Source organism: Trichechus manatus, unplaced genomic scaffold, assembly GCF_000243295.1.
Source record: "Trichechus manatus latirostris isolate Lorelei unplaced genomic scaffold, TriManLat1.0 scaffold00007, whole genome shotgun sequence".
In the NCBI taxonomy this organism is placed as follows: domain Eukaryota; kingdom Metazoa; phylum Chordata; class Mammalia; order Sirenia; family Trichechidae; genus Trichechus; species Trichechus manatus.
Window position 1 is genome coordinate 30,870,620 of NW_004443943.1, and position 23,432 is coordinate 30,894,051.

The 23,432-nt window shown below is 40.4% G+C and overlaps 1 protein-coding gene across 1 annotated transcript in view; it reads left to right on the forward strand.

The window, feature by feature from the left end:
• The window catches only part of CFAP58 (cilia and flagella associated protein 58), a 115,522-nt gene that overhangs the window by 16,179 nt on the left and 75,911 nt on the right, over positions 1-23,432 (forward strand). Inside the window, exons 2-9 of the mRNA XM_012557697.1 lie at positions 3,405-3,686; positions 5,776-5,924; positions 8,662-8,818; positions 10,314-10,508; positions 12,616-12,753; positions 14,732-14,891; positions 18,473-18,555; positions 21,150-21,341. Of these exons, the coding sequence (XP_012413151.1) occupies positions 3,405-3,686; positions 5,776-5,924; positions 8,662-8,818; positions 10,314-10,508; positions 12,616-12,753; positions 14,732-14,891; positions 18,473-18,555; positions 21,150-21,341 (1,356 nt within the window). The remainder of the gene's footprint in view (positions 1-3,404; positions 3,687-5,775; positions 5,925-8,661; positions 8,819-10,313; positions 10,509-12,615; positions 12,754-14,731; positions 14,892-18,472; positions 18,556-21,149; positions 21,342-23,432) is intronic.

Here is a 23,432-nt window from a genome sequence, read left to right on the forward strand (position 1 = left end):
ACTCCAAATCCTCCTCACGGTTCTCTTTCTGGGATGCCTCTACCTATTCGCTCTCTCCTTTCTCTTGGGTGTTTCTAACTTCTGCGCACACCTGGGAACTCCTCCCAGCTTCTCAGAGGTACCGCCTCCTCATTTCCTTGGCCCCGCATCCTTGGAGGGGATATTTGCATATTTCTCCGCGGAATACGACCCAGGGGCGGGCTTCAGACGCTCCGCCTCTTTCGAACATCCACTAGCGCCCCTAGGGGGCGTGGCGGTTGCCAGGCGACGGGAGGACGCGCCGAGCGCCGGTTTCGGCCGGGCGGGGCCTAGAGATAACGTGGCGCGATTTTAGACGCTGGGGATAGCTAATAGCCCCTTCCCCAGAGTCCAGCCTAGTTTCCGGGATTTCCACAGCAGCCTCTGAGGCCGCACCCAGAGAGCATCAGGATGGCCGAGGTCAGGAGTCAGCGCCCCTCTCTCTGTCGCCTCTTGCTCGCCGCTCCCCACTGTACCTTCTCTTACTGTCAACTCATCCCTTTCACATTCACTGATTCCAACATTTCCCTCATCGACATCCCATCCTCGCTGTCAGCCTCCCGTGCCCCTAATCGGCTCTGGTTCGCATTACTTCCTGCCGCTTCAATTCTGTGGACATATCCGCTTCTCCAACTATTAAACTGTCGCTGTGCTAGGCGTGGTGGAAATTCATGAGTTCGCAGACCCACACACGGCATGCACCCACCCCTAAATTTTGAGCCATAAGTTGATACCACAAGAGAAGTGCGCACAGAAGTGTTGGAGACGTCCCACCTGACTGGGGGGATCTGGAAGAAGACTTGATATATACCATTGTCACCCCCATTCACTGACCCTGTCCACACTGATTCCCTATTATCTGATCACCCGCTGTCACATATCTTCATTAAGGCCCTTCAGCCAGTCACCACTGCCCCGTCATTCACTGACCCCTGTGTTATTGTAGCCTCCATTCACTTCTTCATATTATAGTCCCACCCCATCTTCAGCCTCACTAATGAGGGGGCATTTCCACAACCCTTCAATGACCACTGTCTGTTCATTATAGCCCCGACAACCTCAGGTGCCTGTCATTCACCTGCCATTCACTTGGCCATTCACAGTCTCCATCCACCCCCTATTCTGCACTCGCATAGCTTTACCCAAGTTGATCCTTACCACATCGGAGCCTCCCTGCCCTCCCCGCATCTCACCTATCATGGTCACTCTCAGCCAGGACCAGCTGCATAATTTGCAGGGCTGAGTGCAAAATTAAAATGTGGGGCCCTTTGAGCAAAGATTATGAAGACAGTAGAGCATTAAGCCAAGGGCAGGGCCTGTCTAAGTACAATGCCCTGTGGGATTGCACAGGTCACACACCGATGAAGCTGGCCCTGGTCCCAGCTTCTCTCACTACCCTCAAACCCCCATCCCTATTCTAGTTCTTTCCCTTGTCTCCTCCATACCATTCACATCTCCTCATCATTCCATCTCCTCCATTTCTAGTCTCCCTTTATAAGCCCCAACTTCCTGTGGTCAGTAGCCCCCTCCTTTCCTATCGTCTAGTCCCTTTCTACCCTCCATTGTCTTGACTCCCTGGGTTCCATCACTCTCACCTGTCTCTGACATCCAGGCTCCTGTGGCCCTATTACTTCCCCCCACCCCATTACCCATGCTCACTAGGATCTCTTTTTGTCCCATTTTCTCCTCCAGTTCCTGCTCGTTCTCCTTCATTTTTTATTTGTCTTGAGTATTTCCTCCTTTTCTCCCCAACTAGACATCTTGGTTTATTCCATTCTTCTTAATTCCCTATACATAAGCCCCCAATGCCAATTCTATGAGCTAATTATTTCCCAGTCTACCTTCCCTTTCATTATGCCCTCTCATTTCTTCCTTTCTTCTATTTTTCTTACTTGACCTCAACCAAATTTTCCTTTCCTTTGCTTTCACAATTTCCCATTTCCACTCTGGCTTCTTTCATTGCAGCTCAACTTCCCTTTTTCCTTTTCCTTCTCCCCACTAGTTGGTATTCCCAACACCTAGAACAGTGAGTGTCTGGCACACAGTAAACAGTAAACCAAACAAAAATCAAACCCACTGCTGCTGAGTCGATTCTGACTCATAGAACCCTATAGGACACAGTAGAACTGCCCCATAGGGTTTCCAAGGAGTGGCTGGTGGATTCAAACTGCCAACCTTTTGATTAGCAAGTGTTGAAGAAAGGCTATCACAGTTCCTCTCTAATCAGTCAGTGTTGTAATTGTGCTTTTGAAACATGCCATTATGGGCTATAATGGTGTAGATCCCAACTATATGCTGGTCACAACTAAGAGATTTGTGTTTGTTTTCCTTTTAATAGTCGTATGTGTTTAATAACAGTATAAACAAGTTTCTTTTGTTTATAAAAGTTTCTTTAAAACTTTTCTTTTTGGGATATTTTTCCATTCTTGTGATAAGTGACAAGTATACCGGGAGAACCTGGCCTACAAACAAATCACTATGCTGGTAATCGGGTGTTGATATTAATACCATTTACAGGGATGGAACCAAGAACATTGCCAGGATAAATTCATGTGTGTGCTCATGTTTAGTATCAACACGGGGAAAGCACAGAGCAGTGGTACCACCGTATTTCCCTAATATGATTTTTGCTCCTTTGTGGAATGGCTACATTGCAATAATCTGCTTTTAGTCAGGAAGAAAACCTCTGCTTAGTTCAAAATTAGTATTAACATTGTTATACGAAATGGTGTAGATATGCTTGTGACTCCACATCTATTTTAGGGATAATCTCCAAAGATTGTGTTTTGTTTGCAACTCATATCTAGAGATTTCATTAACAGTGCAAGTGTTTTTGAAAACCAAAAATATGCACACTTGTCGAAGCAGAAGGTAAACTAGACTACTTGCCCAAAATCTTCAGAGAGAATTAGAATTTTGCTCTACTGTTAGAGATTGTCACCATTGCTTTCTTTGATTAGCAATAGAGTTTTGATACCAAAGACTTTTCGGGGAGTGTGTGTGTGTGTGTAGAATATCAAAGCATAATGTTGCAAACATAAGTAAGACCTTACAAATCTTATCAGTCCTTTGCTCAGAAATCTTGAATGGTTGTCTGTGGCCTGCAGAATACTACGCTCCATATTCTGTAGAATGCCATTCATGGCCTATCCCTAACTCCCTGTTTTTTAGCCCATTAATATAATCCTTATTAATTCCTCGAGGTGGGGAATTTTACTATCCCAATAGCGTTAATTATTAACGTATCAGTCAATGAAGAAGAAGCCTTCTCCACTCCACAGTCTTAATTTCTTCTTGTCTTTCATTCATGGAGTAATACTAGTAATTCCTTAATAGTAATGGTGTAAGTGTCGGAACGTCCATTCCACCTTTGCTCTTTTGTACAGGAAAAGACTGAAAAGCTAGTGCTGGAAGAAACTGCATTTGAAGAAATTGAAAGGGATTTTCAGGAGGTTCTCAATGAACTTTCAGGGGATAAAAGTCTGGAGAAGTTTCGGATTGAATATGAGAAGCTTCATGCTGTAATGAAGAGGTCTTACGACAATGAGAGGCGTCTGCTGGCCAAATGCAGAGAGCTAAATGCGGAGATTGTGGTTAACTCTGCGAAGGTCGCCACTGCCCTGAAGCTCTCTCAAGATGATCAGACCACCATTGCATCCCTGAAGAAGGTCAGTGATCTTCTAGAAACAAAACCAAAAGAGAGCTGCCATAAGTGCATCCTGTATTTAAAACATCATTATATTGGCAGCTCTAGGCTGGTAGTAAATGGGTTACTAAGGAAAAATGTACATGATTCATATATTCATTAAGCCTAGGGAGTAATGTTCATTTTCAAAGAAAATAATTAGCCTGGGTGAATTTCATCTTGCAGAAAATAATGTAGAACCTTACTGGCTTGGTTTCTGGGAAATAATGGGTTAGCAAAAAGAATTAAAGATAAGTAAATGCAATATTAGGAATCTCAAGATGTCTTGTTTGGTGTAAGATGAGTAACTGAATATTGTATGATAATAGCTTGTTAAAGATATTTTCACCATTTCTACTTTTTCTAAAGTTTTAGGAGATTAATTCAACAATTCCCAGACAGTAATTTTCATGATTTTTTTTCCTTTGTTTCTCCCTTGATCCTCCCAATTCCTCATAATGAGAGAACAGGGGTTCAGTCTTGGGGGACAGAGAGGAAACGTGGTTTTGTTTTACACTTTATTTTTTCATCCTCAAGCGTGTTATATTATTTTGAAAGTAAAGCTGATACATGTTCCTTGTTGATATCAAGGTGACATGCGGTTGAGACATTCTAATTTACAATTAAGATCTTAGTTACAAGAGATAATTTACAACATTGTAAGACCATTCCCTTGATATCATTGAACTAGATGTCACCCAATTCAGATGAATTTCCAAGACCAGTACAGAATATGGCTTATCTCTTTTCTTAGGAACGACTTTGTTTTTTTTTTAGTGCTAAACTTTGTACTGTCATTTTCTTCTTCTCCTTGTTGAAAAAACCAATATAAGAAGGCTTCAGTTCGTTTCATGACGGTAGGAAGACAAAATAAAACAAAACAAAAAAACGCTTTTTGTATTAAATTTAAAAACTGGAAATAGAAATCATGAATTGACCAAAATCTAATTGGTGATGTTGATTTGGACAAAGCTTCATATAATCATATTTTTCTTTAAATATCGTTCATTTGTTTTGCCGGAAATAATACCAATGGTTGCTACAGAAGAACATCTCCCACAAACTGGCATTTTGTTTCAAACCACTAAATTACGTGCTACTGTTACCTAAGCGACATCTCTCTCTCTAATGTAAATAGAGGACATGGATTTATTAAATTAATACATTTAATCTCTAACTCACTTTATTCCTTGTGAACATAAAAATGGACTGTTTTTACCTAAAGCTTGCATAAGAGACCCACATTTCACTTGACAAAATTTGGCAAAAAAGTTAAGTTGTGGTATCAAATTCAAGGCTGTTGCACCACTTACTGTGTTTACTCTCTTACTCATATGACTATATTTCACTTTTAGTATTTATTTTAATATTCTACATTGTATTTTATAACAGTAAGGAGGCCAAAGCTGTCTGAGTCATTGTTTCCATTCTCTGCTATGGTTTTCGGTTTTTCCCCTATAAGCGTTGGGTGAGAATGCCTGTGGATGGGTTTCTGGAAATGGGAATTACCAAGGTTGTTGTGCATGATTACGTCCAGAAAGGACCGTGTTGCTCTGGATTGTTCTAAAGCTCACACTGCCATCTAGGAGCTCACTTGGGACCTGAGGACAAGATGTATTTTTTATTTGGAATCTATCAAGAACTTAAAATTTAGGACTTGGATCTATGACCGTTCCTTATGTGATAAAGCTTATTATTTTTTTTTCTAATAAATATCGGGAGTAGGAAAACACATAAGCTTTCCTTGTTAATTTTGCAAGCCTATCTTAACATCTTTGTTAGAGATAGTCCCTCTAGTTATACAGCCCTTGCAGTATGTGAGCCTTGTAGCTCTACTCACCTATACAAGAAAAAATACCCTTTGTCAGGCCACCTCCTTAAATGTGCTGTTCAGTGTTGACTAGCTCATGTCAAACAACTCAATAAGTCAATACAAATTTAATGCATCGTATATTATTTTTTCCCTAGAAATAACTACTATTTTGTAGTCGTGGTATTGTTCTGTTTACTCAGCTTATCTTGAATTGGACCCCAGTTTGGTTTTTCTCACTGATATCCCGTGGCCCCTCTAGGAAATTGAAAAGGCCTGGAAGATGGTGGACTCAGCCTATGATAAGGAGCAGAAGGCAAAGGAGACGATTCTTGCGCTGAAAGAGGAAATAGTGAACTTGAGCAAGCTAGTCGAGCAAGGATCTGGACTGTCAATGGACCAGGATAGCAAGTAGGTCGTAGCCTTCTTGATGCATGTTGAACTTATTTTGCAGAGGCCTCCTTCTTCAACAGAGATCCTGGGGTTTGCCAGTGTCTTCTTGAACATTCTCTGTGATATAAGATTCTCCTTCCTTGTTGGGTTCCTGGAGATTGTTTTCTGTCATTGCTGTTTTTTTCTTTTTAATACTCCCTTCCTCCACACCCCAGAACTTCTAATTCGTGGTTATGTTAAACTTCTGGGTCTAAAAGAATTATTATTATGGTCTCAAAACCAGTAAAGATTTTAGGTTTATTTCTCTCAAACTTGTGTAGACTAGAACTGACTGCCTTTCTGCCCAGACTCCCAGCTCCTTCCATATACTTCCTATGATAAGTTGTATCATCCTCCTCTCTACCTCTTTAGGATCTAGACCAGAAAACAGATTTGTTCTCCACCCCTGCATTCCCTCATCACTTAAAGCTTAGTGCTATTGACTTGGTCTTTTAAGTCTCACTTTGGTCTTTCCATCCTCCCTATTCCCAGTGCTACTGCCTTGATTTATACCCCCTATTCTCTGCTGGATTTGGCAGTAACCTTCTAACTGATCTCCCTGCCCCTCTTTATTTCATCCTCCACGTTGCTTTTGAAACACAGACCCGCATGCACCCATCGCTACCATAAACACCTTCAATAGCTACCCAGGTCCAAAGGATAAAGCCCAAACTCTTGAGCTTGTCTTTCAGAGCCCTTCATAGATCTGCCTCAACCAGCCTCTCTCGCCTCGTTTCAAGCTATACCATGCTTGTTCATGCCTTCATACTTTTGCACATGCTGCTTTCTGTGCACTGAATGCCTTTTATAAACTCCTCCACACAGTAAACTCCTATTCGTCCTTCAAGACTCATTTCAAACACCATCTTAATTTCATCACCATCAGCATTCCTGTTCCAACCTTGCCTCTCAAACTCTCTGCCCACCACCACCCCAATGACCAGGCCGAAAGACACTGTGTTCTCTGTTCCCATAAGACCTGACACTTCTAGTGTGGAACTGATCGCAATGTATTAAAATTATTTGTTGATGTGCATCTCTACCCACTGGGCTGTGAACTCCTTGAAGGAAGATACCTTTACTCCCCTCCAGGAGTCTAGCACTGTGCAGGGCACGCACAGCACTGAATGAAGTAATGAGTCAGGAATGAGCATTCACTTCCTTGGGCATCCTTGACCAAATCTAAATGCTCTCTAGGCTGCTTATGCTTTTTAGATACATTTATCCAACTTTGATCAACAGCGCAGGTGTTGGGGGGAGGGGAAAGAGAATAGAAAAAACAACAGAAAATGTGATTCCTGTAATGATGGACTCTCTTCTTATTAAAGATGTCAAATACATTCAGAACAATTAAGCAATACTTAAGAGCAGTGTGAGGCAACTAAAACAGATACGAGGTGTTCCGTAAGAATTGAACAGGGTTAAGGAGCACAGACTGCTAAGCAAAAGGTCGGCAGTTGGAATCCACCAGCCGCTCACTGGAAGCTCTATGGGGTAGTTCTACTCTGTCCTATGGGGTAGCTATGAGTCGGAATCGACTTGACGGCAATGGGTTTGTTTGTTTTTTGATTTTAAGGAGCACAGAAGAAACCATTCAGCCCAGAATTAGAGCTTCTACATTGTGCTCAAGTGTAGCTGTTTATCTGCAGAGTAACCTTAGAATTTGAGGTGTTGTTTCTGGGGAAGAAGAGTTTGAGTGAGGTTTGGAAGGTCCCTTATTAAACATTTATGTTATATCAGAGTTGTTGGTAAATAGACACTGTCAAATTACTCTGTTTTGAGCAGTTGTTTGATGACTGTCAGCTGCAAGAGTCTGGAATGCAAGTTCTCTACTTTCTCAGCTCTAAATTGTCTGGCTTGCTCTAGATTAATTCTGTAGCTGAGGTCATATCAGTTAAATTTTTCCACTCTCTAAACACTAATTCTTCAGAAAGTCAAGGCAAATAATATGTCAGGGCTTTCGCAATATGAGGTAAATAGTTTACAATTCAAATCGATGAATATTATCACACACCTTCCAAACATTGGCATCATGAATGATTTTCCAAATCTTGTTCTTGGGGACCTTTTATCTAGGTTACATCCCTTTGGGAGAAACTAATCTCTTTGGGTGAATGGATGGAACACTTGCACTGCATATTATTTACTTATGATTAGGCTTCATTTTGGACTTTATAGCTGGGATCATAATCCTCCAGTGGATATATTAAACAAACAATTTCCTAAATTGACATCTCCTTAGGGTTAATTACAAGTGTTGATAATAATAATATAGTTTTGTTGTAAAAGTCCAAATAATATAGAGGTGTGGAAAGTAAGGAATAAAAATCATCCCCTCAACTATTCCACCCTGAATTCCACTCCTTACAGGTAACCAGTTACCCATTGGTGTTTATTTTTCTGAACTTCTAGAAAAATACCTAAAAGACACATACACACACACAGACACACACACACACACTCAAACACAGCTAGCTACTGCATTTTCTTAAATATAAAAAAGGGACGTTATACATGTTATTATCAGAACTTCTTTTTCAGTTAACATATCTCAAGCAGCTCCTCCGGTCAGGGTATAAAGATCTTTCTCTTTATTTCCTAAATAGTGTTAATCATTGACCTGAAGTCTTTTCTATGAAATGAGCTCGCGGGATGATAAAAGGACCCCTAAGCAGATGGCCACTTAGTCTGATTCCTGTTTTCTTCTTTTTTTTAGTATCCGAGATTTACTGAAGTTCAAAGAAGAAGTAACGAAAGAGAGAGACCAGCTCTTGACAGAAGTGGTGAAATTACGAGAGTCCTTAGCTCAGATCACTGAGCAGCAGCAAGACACGGAGCGATCAAGAGATGAGGCAGAGCAAACCATCAGTCAGGTCTGCTTAACCATGGAGGGAAAGATGAAGGTGTATTACCTTCCAGAAGGACGATTTGTCCTTCCTCAGGCTCCCTTCTCTTCTTGGTCCTCTCTCAAATTTACCTCCTTATGCCCAAGTGAAGGAGCCCTAATGGCTGCTAACCAAGAGCTCTGCGGTTTAAACCCACCAGCCACTCTGCAGTAGAAAGATGTGGTAGTTGGCTTCCATAAAGATTTACAGCCTTGGAAACCCTCCGGGGCAGTTCTACTCTGTCCTATCGGGTTGCTGTGAGTTGGAATGATTCAACCACAACATGTTATGCCCAAGTGAAGCATCCGCTATTCTGCCCAGTATTTGTCTGGTTTGTTGCTGCAAGAGCAGGTTTCTTTCTTAATTTTCTCTGTCTGAGAAGTCGCCAAGGCAGGGACTCCCTGCTTACAATTCTGGTCCAAGAAGGTGTTCCCTGTGAAGGCAAGGAGGCCCTGCATCTAGAGAGGATGGAAGTAGTTCCTTTAGCCCTTCTCCCTTATAAGGGAGCCATCCAGCTGAATCCATCTGAAAACATTTACATAAAGCCAGAAGTCAAACAGATAACAAACAAGGTATAGTCTCCAGGGGAAAATGTGAGGCTTCCTTGAGCACGAAATTTAACAGAAAAGCTTTTCATAGATTTTGAACATCATTATAAAACTATAATGCTTTGTTTAGCAATATCCAGGACTCGTGTTAAACACAATTTCATATTTATGATATAAACCCAAACCAAACCCACTGCCATCCAGTGGATCCTGACTCATAGAAACCCTGTAGAATAGAGTAGAACTGCCCCATAGGGTTTGTAAGGCTGTAAATCTTCACTGAAACAGACTGCCACATCTTTCTCCTGAGGAGCAGTCTGGTGGGTTCCAACTGCTGACCTTTCCATTAGCAGCCAGTGTTTTAAACAGTTCACCAGGGAGCCTTATATTTAGGATACCAAAAACCAAACCTAATACGTTACTGTTGATTCCGACTCATAGAGACCCTACAGGGCAGAGTAGAACTGCCCCATGGGTTACCAAGGAGCAGGTGGTGAATTCGAACTGCTGACCTTTTGGTTAGCAGCCTGAGCTCTTAACCACTGCACCATCAGGGCTCCCTATGTTTAGGATAGCTGATTGCATTTTATTTAGTCCCTGTTGATGAATAATTCAGTAAATTCTTTCTGTGTTTAACTTCCCTAAAACCCTGGGCTTCCATATTTAATTGGAATTTCTTCTGTCCTTTCTGGACTTATTGTCTACCATTAGGGTGGGTGTTGGGTATCAAAACCCTGATAAACAATATACAATATTCTGTGGCCTTCAGAAGTTTGAACATTGGTGCTCAAAGATGGTTGTCCTACAGGAGAAACGCTACTCCAAAGTGACTGCCCTCAAGATGAAAGACCTCAGAGAGGGGGAAGCTTGGCTGGTTAAGCCCTGCCATGGTGAGGGGTTCATCTCTTCCTTCCTTTGCCTTTCTGTGACTGTAGTTCCAACAAGAAATCCAACTACGCCAGAACGAAGCTTCGCGAGAATCTCGGAAGAAGGAAAAACTAGAGAAAGAGCTTAAGCAGATTCAGACGGACATGGACTCCAAGCAATCGGAAATTAAGGCTCTTCAGCAGTACGTGCAGAAAAGCAAGGAGGAGCTCCAGAAGCTGGAGCAGCAGCTGAAGGAGCAGAAGGTGCGTTGAGGGTGGGTCTTTCCTTGGTTCTCTGGAGATCAAGAACGTTGCCTTTATTCGTGCCCTCTACAGCGTTTTGAATTTTCTCTGGAAAGCGGCAGATTCTCTTCAGTACTGACGTTGGTGACACGGCGCTTAACACTGCGTTTGGTTTTTGGCTCTTATAGGTAGGTATGCCCTCCTTTTTTCCCCCCACTCCAACAGGTAAATTAATTTCTTTTTAACATTGATATGTAATATGCACACAAATACATATCACAATGTAAAGCCTGATGAAATTTCACCATTTGAACGCACCTTGGAAACCTGCAGCTAGCTCAAGCAACAGAACATTACCAGCACCCTAGAATCCCTGTGTGCTCCTCCCAGTCTCTATCTCCCAGAAACGTCGTCTCTATCCTGAATTCTAAGCAGAGATTAGTTTTCTTGTCTTTGTACTTTACAGAAAGCAAATCATACAGGATACACTTTTTTGTGTCTAATTTCTTTCGGCCAACATGATGTTTGTGAGAGTCAATTCCTGTTGTTGCAATGTGGCTATAGACCTGGGCTGTCTAATGTGGTAGCCACTGCCACGTGTGGCTATATACACGTTTACATTTAAATTAATTAAAATGAAATAAAAAAATTCGGTTTCTCACTTGGACTAGCACCATTTCGAGTGCTCAGTAGCCATAGTGAATACAGTGTCAGACAGTGCAGATACGGGCTTTCCATCATTATAGAAGGTTCTGTTGGCTGGAGCTTTATAGACCATTTATTGTCATTGCTGTATAATATTTCATTGTATGAACGTAGTATGACTGACTTTGTCGCTGGTTTATTTTTAAGTTTCAAGTTAAGAAACCATACTCAGTTTTTATGCATTTTTAATAAAGTACTGATTTTTTTTTAAAAAACATTTCACTATTATAGTGGTTTAAGGTAATGCAAATATTGATAATTCTAGTCTATCTTCTTCAAGAAGTAATTCCTGTAACTGGAAAAAAAAAAAAGTGATTTCTTGAAAAGATTTCCTCTTAGGAAGCTTGTCTCCAAAGAATTGTCAAGTCATATAGTATTTTTCTACTTAAAAACAATCTTTGTCAGTTGCTTTAGTAATTTATACAAATTGATAATACATGAGGTGCAGTCTGCAGGAGGAAAACATGAGACATATTTGAGCATGAAATTTGAGAGGCTTTTCATAGAATTTTTATGATAAAACTATAGTGTTTTGTTTAGCAATACCCTATAGTTTTACAAAGCAATATCTGGGACTCATATAAAACACAGTTTTATTTTTAGGGTAGCCGGCTACATTTTATTTAGTACCTATTGATAGAGAACTGGATGGATTCTTTCCATATTTAACTGTTGTATGCATGCAAGTTATATTTTAGAGCAAGTGCCTCAACTGCCTTCTCTCCTCTTTTTTTTCCCTTCAGCACATTTGCTCCCCAGTATTTCCCCAATAGGAATGACTCCCCCCACGCCCCTCAAATACAATCCTCTTTTTATAAAACCGTGTCTGCTCAGGATGATCAAGGCAGGGAAGAAGAAATCTGACTGGTACTGAAATCAGGCAGATATAAATCACTATACTGCTGCTCCAAGGTTTTGACTTAAGTTGGATTAAAGAGGAATTGGCTATGTGTTGGTGTTAGTGAATGGTACTGTTCAAGAAAATGTCGTAGGCATGTTAATACAGGATTTGCTTCTGAAGATGTAGCTCCCGAGCCCCACAGATGATAAAACCCATTTGAATCCCTAGCTCATTTGCAATGATTATAGCAATTGTTGCGTACGTGAAGTCTGCCAAGTGGCAAACAGGCATTAAAATATTTATCCACCACCTGTGAACAAGACTTCCCAAGGCTCTCAGAAAAAAAAAACAACATTACGCTCACTGTGTTAGTCATTAGAAGGCGTCACTTTCCTCAGCCATTTAACATTCACGTTTGAGTGCATTTGTGCTTTCCTCAGGGGTAAAGAACAGTTGCTACAAAGACAAAAAACCGTGCTTGCTGTTATCTTCCCAGGAGGTTTGTGGGGCCTCCTATGTGTATATGCAGATATTGTAAGCAGATTGTAAAAAGCATTAACCAGCTCATTCCACATCTTTCAGATACTGAATGAGAGAGCTGCGAAGGAACTGGAGCAGTTTCAGATGAGAAATGCTAAACTTCAGCAGGAGAACGAACAACACAGTTTGGTTTGTGAGCAGCTTTCCCAGGAAAACCAGCAGAAGGCGTTGGAGCTCAAAGTAAACACAAAGTGATAGTCTGTTCCCTAACACTCCCTCCCTCATTACCTGTTAACGTAGGTTTGCCTTTGCAGGTTGAGCCCTTGGTTGGGTAACCTGTGATAGCTTTACTGAGTGCGTTGATGCACCAGAGGCAGGTGCAAGCCTATGGTGATTACTTTGTGGCCAGAAGCAGACAGTTTGATAGCTTCCATTCTTACTTGGGAAATTGCAAACCCAATTATTGATCAGATGGTTATGCAAATGCTTTCCAAAGCAAGCTCAAATGTTCCCTCTGTAATTTAGCCTTGCAAGTAACCAGTTGCCTAGAGTTAGAAACCATTTACCAGAGTGAGTAGCAAAGACTTCAGATTATGTTTTACTACTTGTGTGGAGAAGGTGGAATGGGAGGGACAGTGATAGGCTGGTAAAATTGGGCTCTTATATCCGGGGCAGGTAGAACCATGAATTTCACCTTTTCCAATGTAAATTTCAAGACAAGTTTCCTGTTCTCCCTGCTTTATTGAAGAGTGCTTGCAAATGAAATTCGGATAATACTTGGATCCATATTGTACGCCTAGATACTGATAGAGTAGCTTTATGTTTATCACTTTAATTCTGAAAAATCCATATTCCCTACTCTGGTTATGTTAGAATGTGGGGCATAAAACAGGTGACCTGTCAAGAATAATACATAGATTTGAGCAATGAATCATAACTTTTTTTTTTTTTTTTTGTATCACAGGCACTTTTGAGAATCTGAGGAAAGCGCACACACACACACACACACACACACACACACACACACACACACACACTTATTTGCACAGCTTGCATCTTGTTTTTGGTTGCGCGCAGCCTTGGATTTCTGAAACCTTTCTGAAATCTAGCAATGACATTTAACTATAGATTAATAACTACTGAATTAAAACATCTTAGAATCAAAAGGGGCCTTAAAGTCAACTAATTTGGACCCTATGGGATCCGAGGCTGAAGAACATTTAAAGCAGTCCAGAGTGATTTGACTTGAAACTATTTATTTTATGAGAATGCTGCAAGTTGAAGCAGAGATGAAATGACCACTCAAGGCAAAATAATATATTAGCTCCTAAGGTGAAATTAAAGTAAAAATGCTTATGCCGTTAATTCTCTCCTTTGGTTACATGAAGGGGGCACTTTGAAAGATGGGATATTTCTGTTATCAGACCCGAACCTATGGGATTCTGCTTCTAGCAGTAATTCAAGGATAACAGACACAGCTAACTTCAGCCTCTTCATTGTCCAAAGCTGCAGTAATTGCTAACTTTTGCAGGAGACTCCCCGGGTGCCTTTCTGGTTATTTCTAAGAATGGCAAAGTTTTAAAAAAGTTAATTTAATGTACAGTTTAAAAACCCGTAAAACTTGAAGTCCATAGATAAAAAGCTTGTGCTTCCCTTTGTTAGAATTATTTTTGGATACATTTTTGTTATCATGCAGAATTGTCCACTAATATTGCTTTGCCCACCTGTCCATACATACACCCATAGACGAACATACTCTGAGAAAGGAGGATGCCTTCTCTAGTGTAGGAAATTGTGCTACATGGCCACGTGGGTCCAAAAGAGTGGGTGTTTTGTAGCACTTTAATAACCTTCTAAGAAATATGACTTTGTGAGTCCATGAAAATTGCTAGTCAAATACACTATTTGTATGCAATATTTACAATACACACCTCAGCATTCTTAGTTTGATTCAGTAGTTAGATTGTACCTTGAGACATCAGATTTAATCAGTTTTTTCATTATTTTTAGGTTATGTAGCCACACGTTTTATTCAGAGGATAGAATTTTTCACTCTCTTTCCAAAATCAAACAGTGTGTGTTTTGATTTAATTCCATAGAACAACTTTACACAGGCTTGGGAAGAATTTTCTTTTATTGGTTCTGAGTTTACCATCGTCCAGTCTCCCGACCCTTTATTTACTGAGCATTCCTGGTAATTCTCTCTCACTAATTACAGGCCAAAGAGGAAGAAGTCCATCAGATGCGCCTTGACATTGGGAAGCTCAACAAAATAAGAGAACAAATCCATAAGAAGTTGCACCAGATTGAAGATCAAAAGGCTGAAGTGGAACAACACAAGGAAACCCTAAAAAATCAGATTTTAGGATTGGAGAGAGGTCGACCAAGAACCATTTTATGCTTTGTTTTATTCATTTATAAACATTGCATGGGTCACCAATGCCATCTAACAACCCAGGGCTCCGTGTGTACAAACACAAACCATGCCAAATGAAATTAGCAAAACAAACAACATTCAGACTGGTCAATAGCCAGTACAGAGGGGACATCATTTTAAATACCTGGTGTGACATCTTAAAAAACTCTTCAACAGATATATTGGCACGATGTAAATCCAGCTCAAAATATTTTCACTGGTTGTCAGTGGAGTAGTAACACCTGTGTATACTCTTAGATATGGGGTCGACATGACCTTTAGCTTTAACCCAGTTTTTCCACAGAAAATGAGGGGATGAATGAAGTAAGTGTCCCCCATTAGCAGTATTTGGGACATGATGTACCAAGAATCAGTGGGATAAAAATGAAATGGCTTCTAACTTCATTTCTCCATTAAGTACTTTACCATATGATGAACCCCTGTTTTACTTAGCTGTAACACTGACCTGTGGGAGAAAATTTAAATGTCATAGGAGCCATATAGACAGCAGAGTCGTTAATGATACAAACTCTGGAGTCAGATCTGTCTGGGATCAGATCCCACCTCTATACATATGGTTTTTGGGGGATGACATGAGATAATACACATAAAGCACTTGTGAACAGTGCCTAGCACATAGTAAGTACTTACTAAATGTCATCTTTTATTCTCCAGTGATATTACTATTTTCTGAATAAGAGTATACTGTAGAATACGGTATACCAGTCAAATTTGGTGTGGCAGAGCCAGTTCTGGACTTGGAGACAAAGAATCTGGGTATGAATTCTGACTCCATCAAAGTATGTGAGGCAGGAACATGCCACCTGCAGTGACTTTGTAAATCCGTGAATGAGATAACATGCATTAAAGCATGTACACATGCTTTCACTTCACCAAACATTAGGCAAAATCTAAATCTTTAGATAAGATTATTAGTACTATTTGTTACTTAAGTCTTTGAGAAGTTATTTTTCTTTAGCAGTTGTAGCTTATCTTGACACTTTCTCCATCCATTCAGTGAATTGAGTGTATACTATGTGCAGGCACTATGTTAGCCACTGGGTGTATGGAGATCTCTGCCCTCAGGGTGCTTACAATCTAGCGTGAGTTTATAATCTAATGTTTCCTTTGACAGATATGAAGACAACTGGAAATATTAGAGCACATTTTGTAACTGGCTGAGTGACTATCAAAACATGGCCCGTATTTAAATTTCTGTATTTTCACTTGCAGTAGTTTTAAGCTTTGAAAATTTTTTTTTATTCCATTCCATGTTGCATACAATTCTTCATCCCTAAATCATGTTTACAGAAGTGATCATATTCTCTCTTCGTGTTATTTTATAGATACCATCATTGTTATTTCTTCATAGGGACCTCTTCCTTTCGATGCACCTGATCAAAGAGTGGCATTTGGGATGATAGTTGGGAGCATGGGTCCTCCATAAGATATGATTTTCTACCACAGAACCCAAATAAATGAACTGAAAAACTACTAGACCTAACAAGAGAGTTCCATAGGGTGGCAGGTTAGAAAATGACTATATAGATATCAATAGCTTTCTTTCATACAAAGAATCAGAATATATGATGGGAAAACCCCTTTTAGAATAGCAACCAAAGTAATAAAATAGCTATGAATAAAATCAGCAAGCTATCTGTAGGACCTAGATGTATAAAAAAAGCTACAGAATGCTATGGAGGGTTATAAAGGAAGACTTGAAAAAAGGAGCCATATACCAAGTTGCTAGGTGAGAAAACAATATGATAAAGATATAAATTCTATCCACATTAAGCTATGCATTTAATATTTCCAATAGAACTTTTAGTAAGTTTTGTTGTTTGGAACTTGAAATGTGATTCTATAGTTCTCCCAGAGGAACAAACGTGATAGTAGCTATAAAATTCTTGAAAAGGAAGAGTGATGAGGGAAGCATTGGCCTTACCAGGCATTTAACTGTATTATAAAACTTCAGTAATCAATAGTGTAGCAATGATGTCCACATGACAGGTCAGTGGAAAAGAATAGAAAGCCAGAAAAAGCCCCAAGATTATCACTTAAGATAAAGGTGTTGTTTCATAACAGTGAAGTATGGATTATTAAAAAGTTTATATTATGACAGTAAGCTCCTTTTTGGGGAAAAAAAGGTCTCTATTTCACTCCTTTCACCAGACTGTATTTCAATAGATGGAGGCGTTAAATTTTAAAAAGTAAAATCACAAAATAGTAGGATAAAGTATAAAGTTAACATTAAATGTAGAAACCATAAAGCCAAGATTGAAAGATTCAATGAAATAAAAATTTCTGTGCAGCAAAGCACTCTAAAAAGAAAGGCAAATTGGCTAAATTATTTCAGTCAAAGGCTTAGTATCCTTATGTGTAAAGGATTCTTACAAATCTACAGAAAGGATAAACAGTCCATGAGAAATATGTGTAAAGGACAAATGTGGGCAATTAAAACAACAGAAATACAAACGGGTCATTAAACAGGAAAAAGTAGACAACTTCACTAATCAAAGAAATGCAAATTAAAGACTTTTTTTTAAAATCTATCACTGCCAAAGATGAAAGAGAATGTTAATACCCAGTGGTGGTGTGAGTGTGGACATAAATTACTATCAAGTGTCTGGAGAAAAATTGGCAGTAGGCAAGAAATACCTTAAGATAATACATCCCCTTTGATCCAGAACTTTCTCTTCTAGAGGAACAGATGAATTAGTACTTTCACAGGTGTATTGCTTATAATTGCAAAAAAAATTTGGAAGCAACTTAAATATTGAAAATGAGGTATTGGCTTAGTGAAGTATGTATTTTCGTATAGTGAAATACCGTGAAGCCGTTTATAATATAAAAAGGCATTTGTTCTATATTCATTAGTGTAAAAAGCATGCTGCAAAACAGTATGCTTTTGGTATGCACACACACACACTTGCATAGGCAAAAATCTGGAAATAGACAAATTAAAATACTAAGTAGATTTAGGTTGATTTAAAAATTTTCCTTTTGCTTATCAGTATTTCTAATTTCTTTCTGTATTTCCGATTACTTATATAAGAAACGGGGTTAAATAGAGCCAGGGCTTTTTGGAGCTAGAGAAACCAAGCTTCTACTCACTGTCCCTTCCTAGTTGTGGACTTCAGGCATATGGCTTAATCTTGCTGTGCCTCAATTCCTATCTGCTTATTGGGACAGTAAGACCTATGTCACTGTTATAGTGAAGATCATGTAACAATAAATAGTAGTTTAGGTGCTAACGGTTAACTTGCTTGGCTGCTAACTGAAAGGTTGGTGGTTAGCGTCTACCCCGAGGTCGGAAGAAAGGCCTGGTGATCTACTTTTGAAAAATCAGCCATTGAAAACCCTGTGGAGCGCGATTTTACTCTGACACATACAGGGTGGCCATGAGTCAGAGTCAACTTGATGGCAACTGGTTTTATAGCTACAGATAAAAATTTAAAACAGTTTTTGTATTACCTTGGGGTTGGTGGATTCTTTCTTAGATTGACGCTATACTTGCTATTATTTCCTCCTCTGGTGATTTAGAGGTGGAGGCTTCAAAGAAACAAGCAGAACTTGATAAGAAAGCAATGGATGAGCTTCTGAGAGAAAGGGACATATTAAATAAGGTGAGTTTGTTACAGTAACACTGGTAAATGAATGCTTTCTTTAGTGCTATAATATCTGTCTATAACCAGTTGTATGGGGAAAGAAAACTTGGAGGCAAACAAAAGTAGATTAGAATAAATAGTAGTGCTCAGTTTTCCTCTAAGCAGCTGCCTCCAGTCTGCCATTCCTTGCCAGTGCGTGGAAATTGCATTATCACCTGTGAACACAAAGGGACTTCGGAGAATTAGCACATAAAGCAACAGGAGATTTAAGAGTGTTTGGTGGATTCTGTGTTTATTGCTGGTGTGTTATTTGGCATCCTAAGCAGTTGATCAAAATTTCTCAATTTAATATCTCTAATCTACAACTTTTGCTAATCCAGAATATATAAGTGAGTGCTAATAAAATTCATTATTATTATTATTTATTTTTTTTATGACCCATTGGTGATATAAAAAGTCGCTCATATTTCCTCTGCCTTCTCAATATTGTTGTAAGTTTTGCTTTTTGTTGTTGGTGCTTAAGCCTTCTAGCGATTCAGCTCGGTATGGTCCAGTGCTGTAGGAGAGGTTTGGGGAAGTTTGAAGGTAAAAGCTTGGAGAGCCCTCCATTCAAGACAGGGTGTCATAGCGTTCCAGAGGGATTCTGTCCACTGGTAGTCACCTTCAGGAGATTATCTACTTTCAAGGATTTGGGGTAAATTTTCCCTGTTCAAGGATTTCCTCCAGGGAAGAAGAAGAGACAGGCCAGGTGCAGCTGAGTGGGGTCAGAGGCTTCTTCTCTAACAATCTGTTGGCTTTTGGCCAAGACGACTTCATCTCATCAAAGTGGAAACAACCTATCTTGTTCATTCTGACTCATTATTTCGTTAGGTTTCCCTGAATTGAACAGATGGTAACAAAATAGACTACCCTTTAGCTTAAAGTAGGCTATTGAGGGAATCTCAGGAAATGCTAGGAGATTAGATATCTTTACATGTTAAGTGCGTCTTAAGAAAGTCATTGAATTTTTTCTTTTTCTTCTTGGCGTAATCCTGGAAACTGCCTTTATTCTATAAATTTGTACATGTAAACAGTATTATTGGATTTAGATTTTTAAATTTATTTTTCACTCATACAACACTTAATCAGTTTATATTTTGTATATACTGGTAAACAACCAGGATGTTTTCTACCACTATAGGACATATAGCACAACAGTAATTTTACATTTATTTGTTTGGTTTGATTAATGTCAATAGGGCAGGAACTTTTTCCTTTCTTCCTTTCATGGCCATTGTCTCCTTAGTGCCTAGCTCAGTGCCTGATCCTCTGCAGGTATGCAGTCAACATTCCTTGAATAACACACTCTTTTCCCACTGATTTGAGATGCCGCTTCATCGAATGAAAGAGTATCATGGTTTGACAGGTAGCAAAGTTAATATATTTTGGTTCTTTCGTTGTCGTGTTGGAGTGGCTTTGTCTTCTACAAATGTTTAATACAATACCTGAAAATAAAGTTGACCTTTTCTGTTTTTTACATCATTGCCAGACCAAGGTTTAATTTGCCTTTTACCTGTTTGGAGTTCAGTAGCTCTCAGACCTGGCTGTGGGTCTGTATTGGTTAGAGATTTGGAAGGAGAGTAAGAGGTGTGTCGTGGACCCTGAGGACACAGCTAGGCCTCAGGAACGGATAGATGCCTGGCATTCTTGAGATGTAGAGAAAGCCCTCTCTCCCCTCCTCGAGGCTTCCTGCTGAGTTTCTGCCTATTTCTCTCTTTCAATGAAGACTCTCTCTGTTTCTCAGTCCAGAAAAATGGCTGCCACCAGCAGCTCCCAAGTTTACATCTTTTACTGAGTTCCAAAATTCTGAAGGCCCTATTTCAAAATTCCCTGGGAAGGGTCATTTGGTCCATCCAGCTATGACTGGAGAGGTGGCACTCTTACCTGAGCATGGCTGCCAGAGTGGCACTGCTGCTAACCCTGTGTTTCTGGGGAGCTTGGCAGCCAACCCAGGCGTTTCCATTTCAGCATCAGAAGTCACCAGTGCAGCTTTTAAAAAAAATACGGGTGCTTGGGTGCCAGCCCAGACCCACTGAATCCAGCATCTCTGGAGTTGGGACTTGGGTATCTGCATTTTTAATAAGCTCAAGTTATTTTACTTCCTAGTCAGAGATCAAGATTCATGATTAGTTTCAGTTGTTCTAACTTCACACACACAGAGGCACACACACACACACACACAAAGGCTAGAGCTTCGTGGAAATTAAGAGCATGGACTTTGGGGTCACCCAGCCCTGAGTTCAAATCCTGACTCTGCCACTTCTGAGTAGTATGACCTAAGGCATTTTAAGCAAGTAGCTTAACCCCTTTCCGTCTCAGTTCCCTTTCCCTAAAATGGGAAGGACATAGTGCCTACTTCTTAGGGATGTTGTGGTCATGTGGTGCATTTCTATGTGTGTTTAAAGTGTCTTGTGAAAAATTAACATAGGCAGCTCTTAATAAGTTTTAGAGAATATATTTATTTTTATTCATCCAAAAGACAATGTATCTAATTATTTTAAGGATGAGGCAAGGGCTTAAAAAGTCCGTAAACATTGTGAGTAACGTGGCTGCTTTGTTGTCTGTATTGTCAGAATATGCTTAAGGCGGTCAGTGCGACCCAGAAACAGATAGACCTGGTGAAGCTCCATGAGCAAGCCAAGAGGAACCTGGAGGAAGAAATCCAGAATTACAAGGAAGAGGCTCAGAAACAGAGAAAGATCATCTTTCAGCTGGAAAAGGAGCGAGATCGGTACATCAATGAAGCCAGTGACCTTACCCAGAAGGTAAGCCCCTCCTCGATGTTGTGGGGGGTGGGGGGAAGGCACATTCCTCTGCATTCCTGATTGTCACAAACTGTTGCAGAGATGGTTTATTCAGATTTCAGCTTGTGGTTTGCAGAGGTTTAAGAAGACTGATGTTGACAGAATCAAAGCTGTCCTAGAGCTAGTTGTGGGCCAGATTGTGTGATGGATAAGGCTTACCCTTGGTGTTCTCCCATTTCCTTTTTTCTGGACCCCTCTCCCAACTTCTGGGTGCTCCAGATACTCTCTCTCTTTCCTGGTGCACTGCCGTGCAGCATCCCTTCTGGGCTGGGCTCACCAGGGCCATCAACATCACCAGCTCCCAACTCCTTGTTCTCACTCCCACCTGTCACTGAATCTCCTGTCCCTTCAGATCAAGCCTTCCACTTGGTTGTTAGGAGAAAACACCTAATTAAATCAGCTTGAATTAAGTTGTGAGTGACTATTGGCATCAGTTAAATGGGCCACATATTCAAAGAGCATTTTTACTTTAAAACTGTTAGGGTTGGGGAACCCAGGGTGGAAAGGGGGACATTGCTGACACATTGTGGGGATTGTAGCCAACGTCACAAAACAATTTGTGTGTAAATTTTTGATTGAGAAACTAATTTGTGCTTAAACTTTCACCTAAAGCACAATAAAATAAAATAAAAAAACAACCCAAAAAACCGTTGCAAACATAAGGCCTCCAGGCGGTGCAAATGGTTTGTGATCATGTACTAACCTAAAGGCTGGTAGTTAGAACCCACTCAGCGGTACCACAGAAGAAAGGCCTGGTGATCTGCTTTTGTTAATATTATAACCAAGAAAGCCCTATGGAGCAGTTCTACCCTTTAACACGGGGAGTCACCATGAGCTGAAAGTAGCTCCACAGCAATGGTTTTTTTGGTTTTTATTGTGAACCTAAACCCCCACCAATGGTGGAAATCCACATGCTAGGTAGCTGAATTCCAGATCTCTTCTATCGTAAACTGCTTAAGAGGTGGAAGGCCTTGGGCAGGGATTTCAGGGATTTGGATTTTACTTTAACCAGTTGTCTTAGCACGTTGCCTACATTAAGCACGAGCAGTTGAATTAATACTCTCTTTAGTGTGTTCCTAGATGGTATAGAGCAGTGGTTCTGGGATGGGGAAAAGCTTTAGTTATGAGGCTGAGAATTGAGTTGGGAGAAAAGCCTTATTTAGTGAGTATTTAGTGAGTGCGTTGTGTGCCATGCAGCGTAAGCTCTCTCTTCCACATCCTCACTGAACTCTGCAGTGAATTCTACAGCGCTCCCCAATGCTCTCGCGTGCTTAAGTCTTGGTTTGTTTTTCGGAGTGGAATCTCAAAGAAGATGACAAAGGGGATAGCCGACATTTGAGTTATAAACAGAAAGACAGTGGGAAACAAGCTTTACTAACGGGAAACCAGCTTCTTCCCGCCTAGACTAAATCAGTGCTGAACAGATATTTACAGAATGTAGGATTGAACACATATGCTCAGTCCAGCCCTGGCTAGATGTCTCTTCCTTGTAAAGATCCCCAGGGGATTCTCATACCCTCGACTGGGAACCATCAGAACAGAGCATAGTTCTCTTCTGACTCGGTCAGTCTAGGCGCCCCATTGATTGATTTACTGACTTTGGGAGGACTAGAGGTCAGTTCAGGCCCTTGTGTTCTTTAGCCTGGACTAGCACATTAGCCTTTGTAACAAACAATCTGTAGCAAATAATTTCCAAACCTCAGTGGTTTACAGCAATAAAGATTTAATTTTGCTCACATCATTGCTTTTTGAGGGTCAGCTGCAGCCCTGCTTCACGTCCTCTCCACTCCTGGCTGACACTGTCTGGGATGTGCTGGCCTCTGGAAAGGAGGTCAAGGGTGAAATAGGGGAACGCTGAGATACTCGGAGAGCTTCTGATGTGAAGGGAAAGGCACAGGGCACCCCACTCATATTCCATTGACCAAAGCAGCCACATGGCCAAATGTGACATCCCTGGGTAGGAATATGACTGTCCTAAGGGAGGGGCCCTGACGGGCCCTGTGGAGTGGGATGGCAATATATTCAAACATATAATACAATCTATTGGAGCCT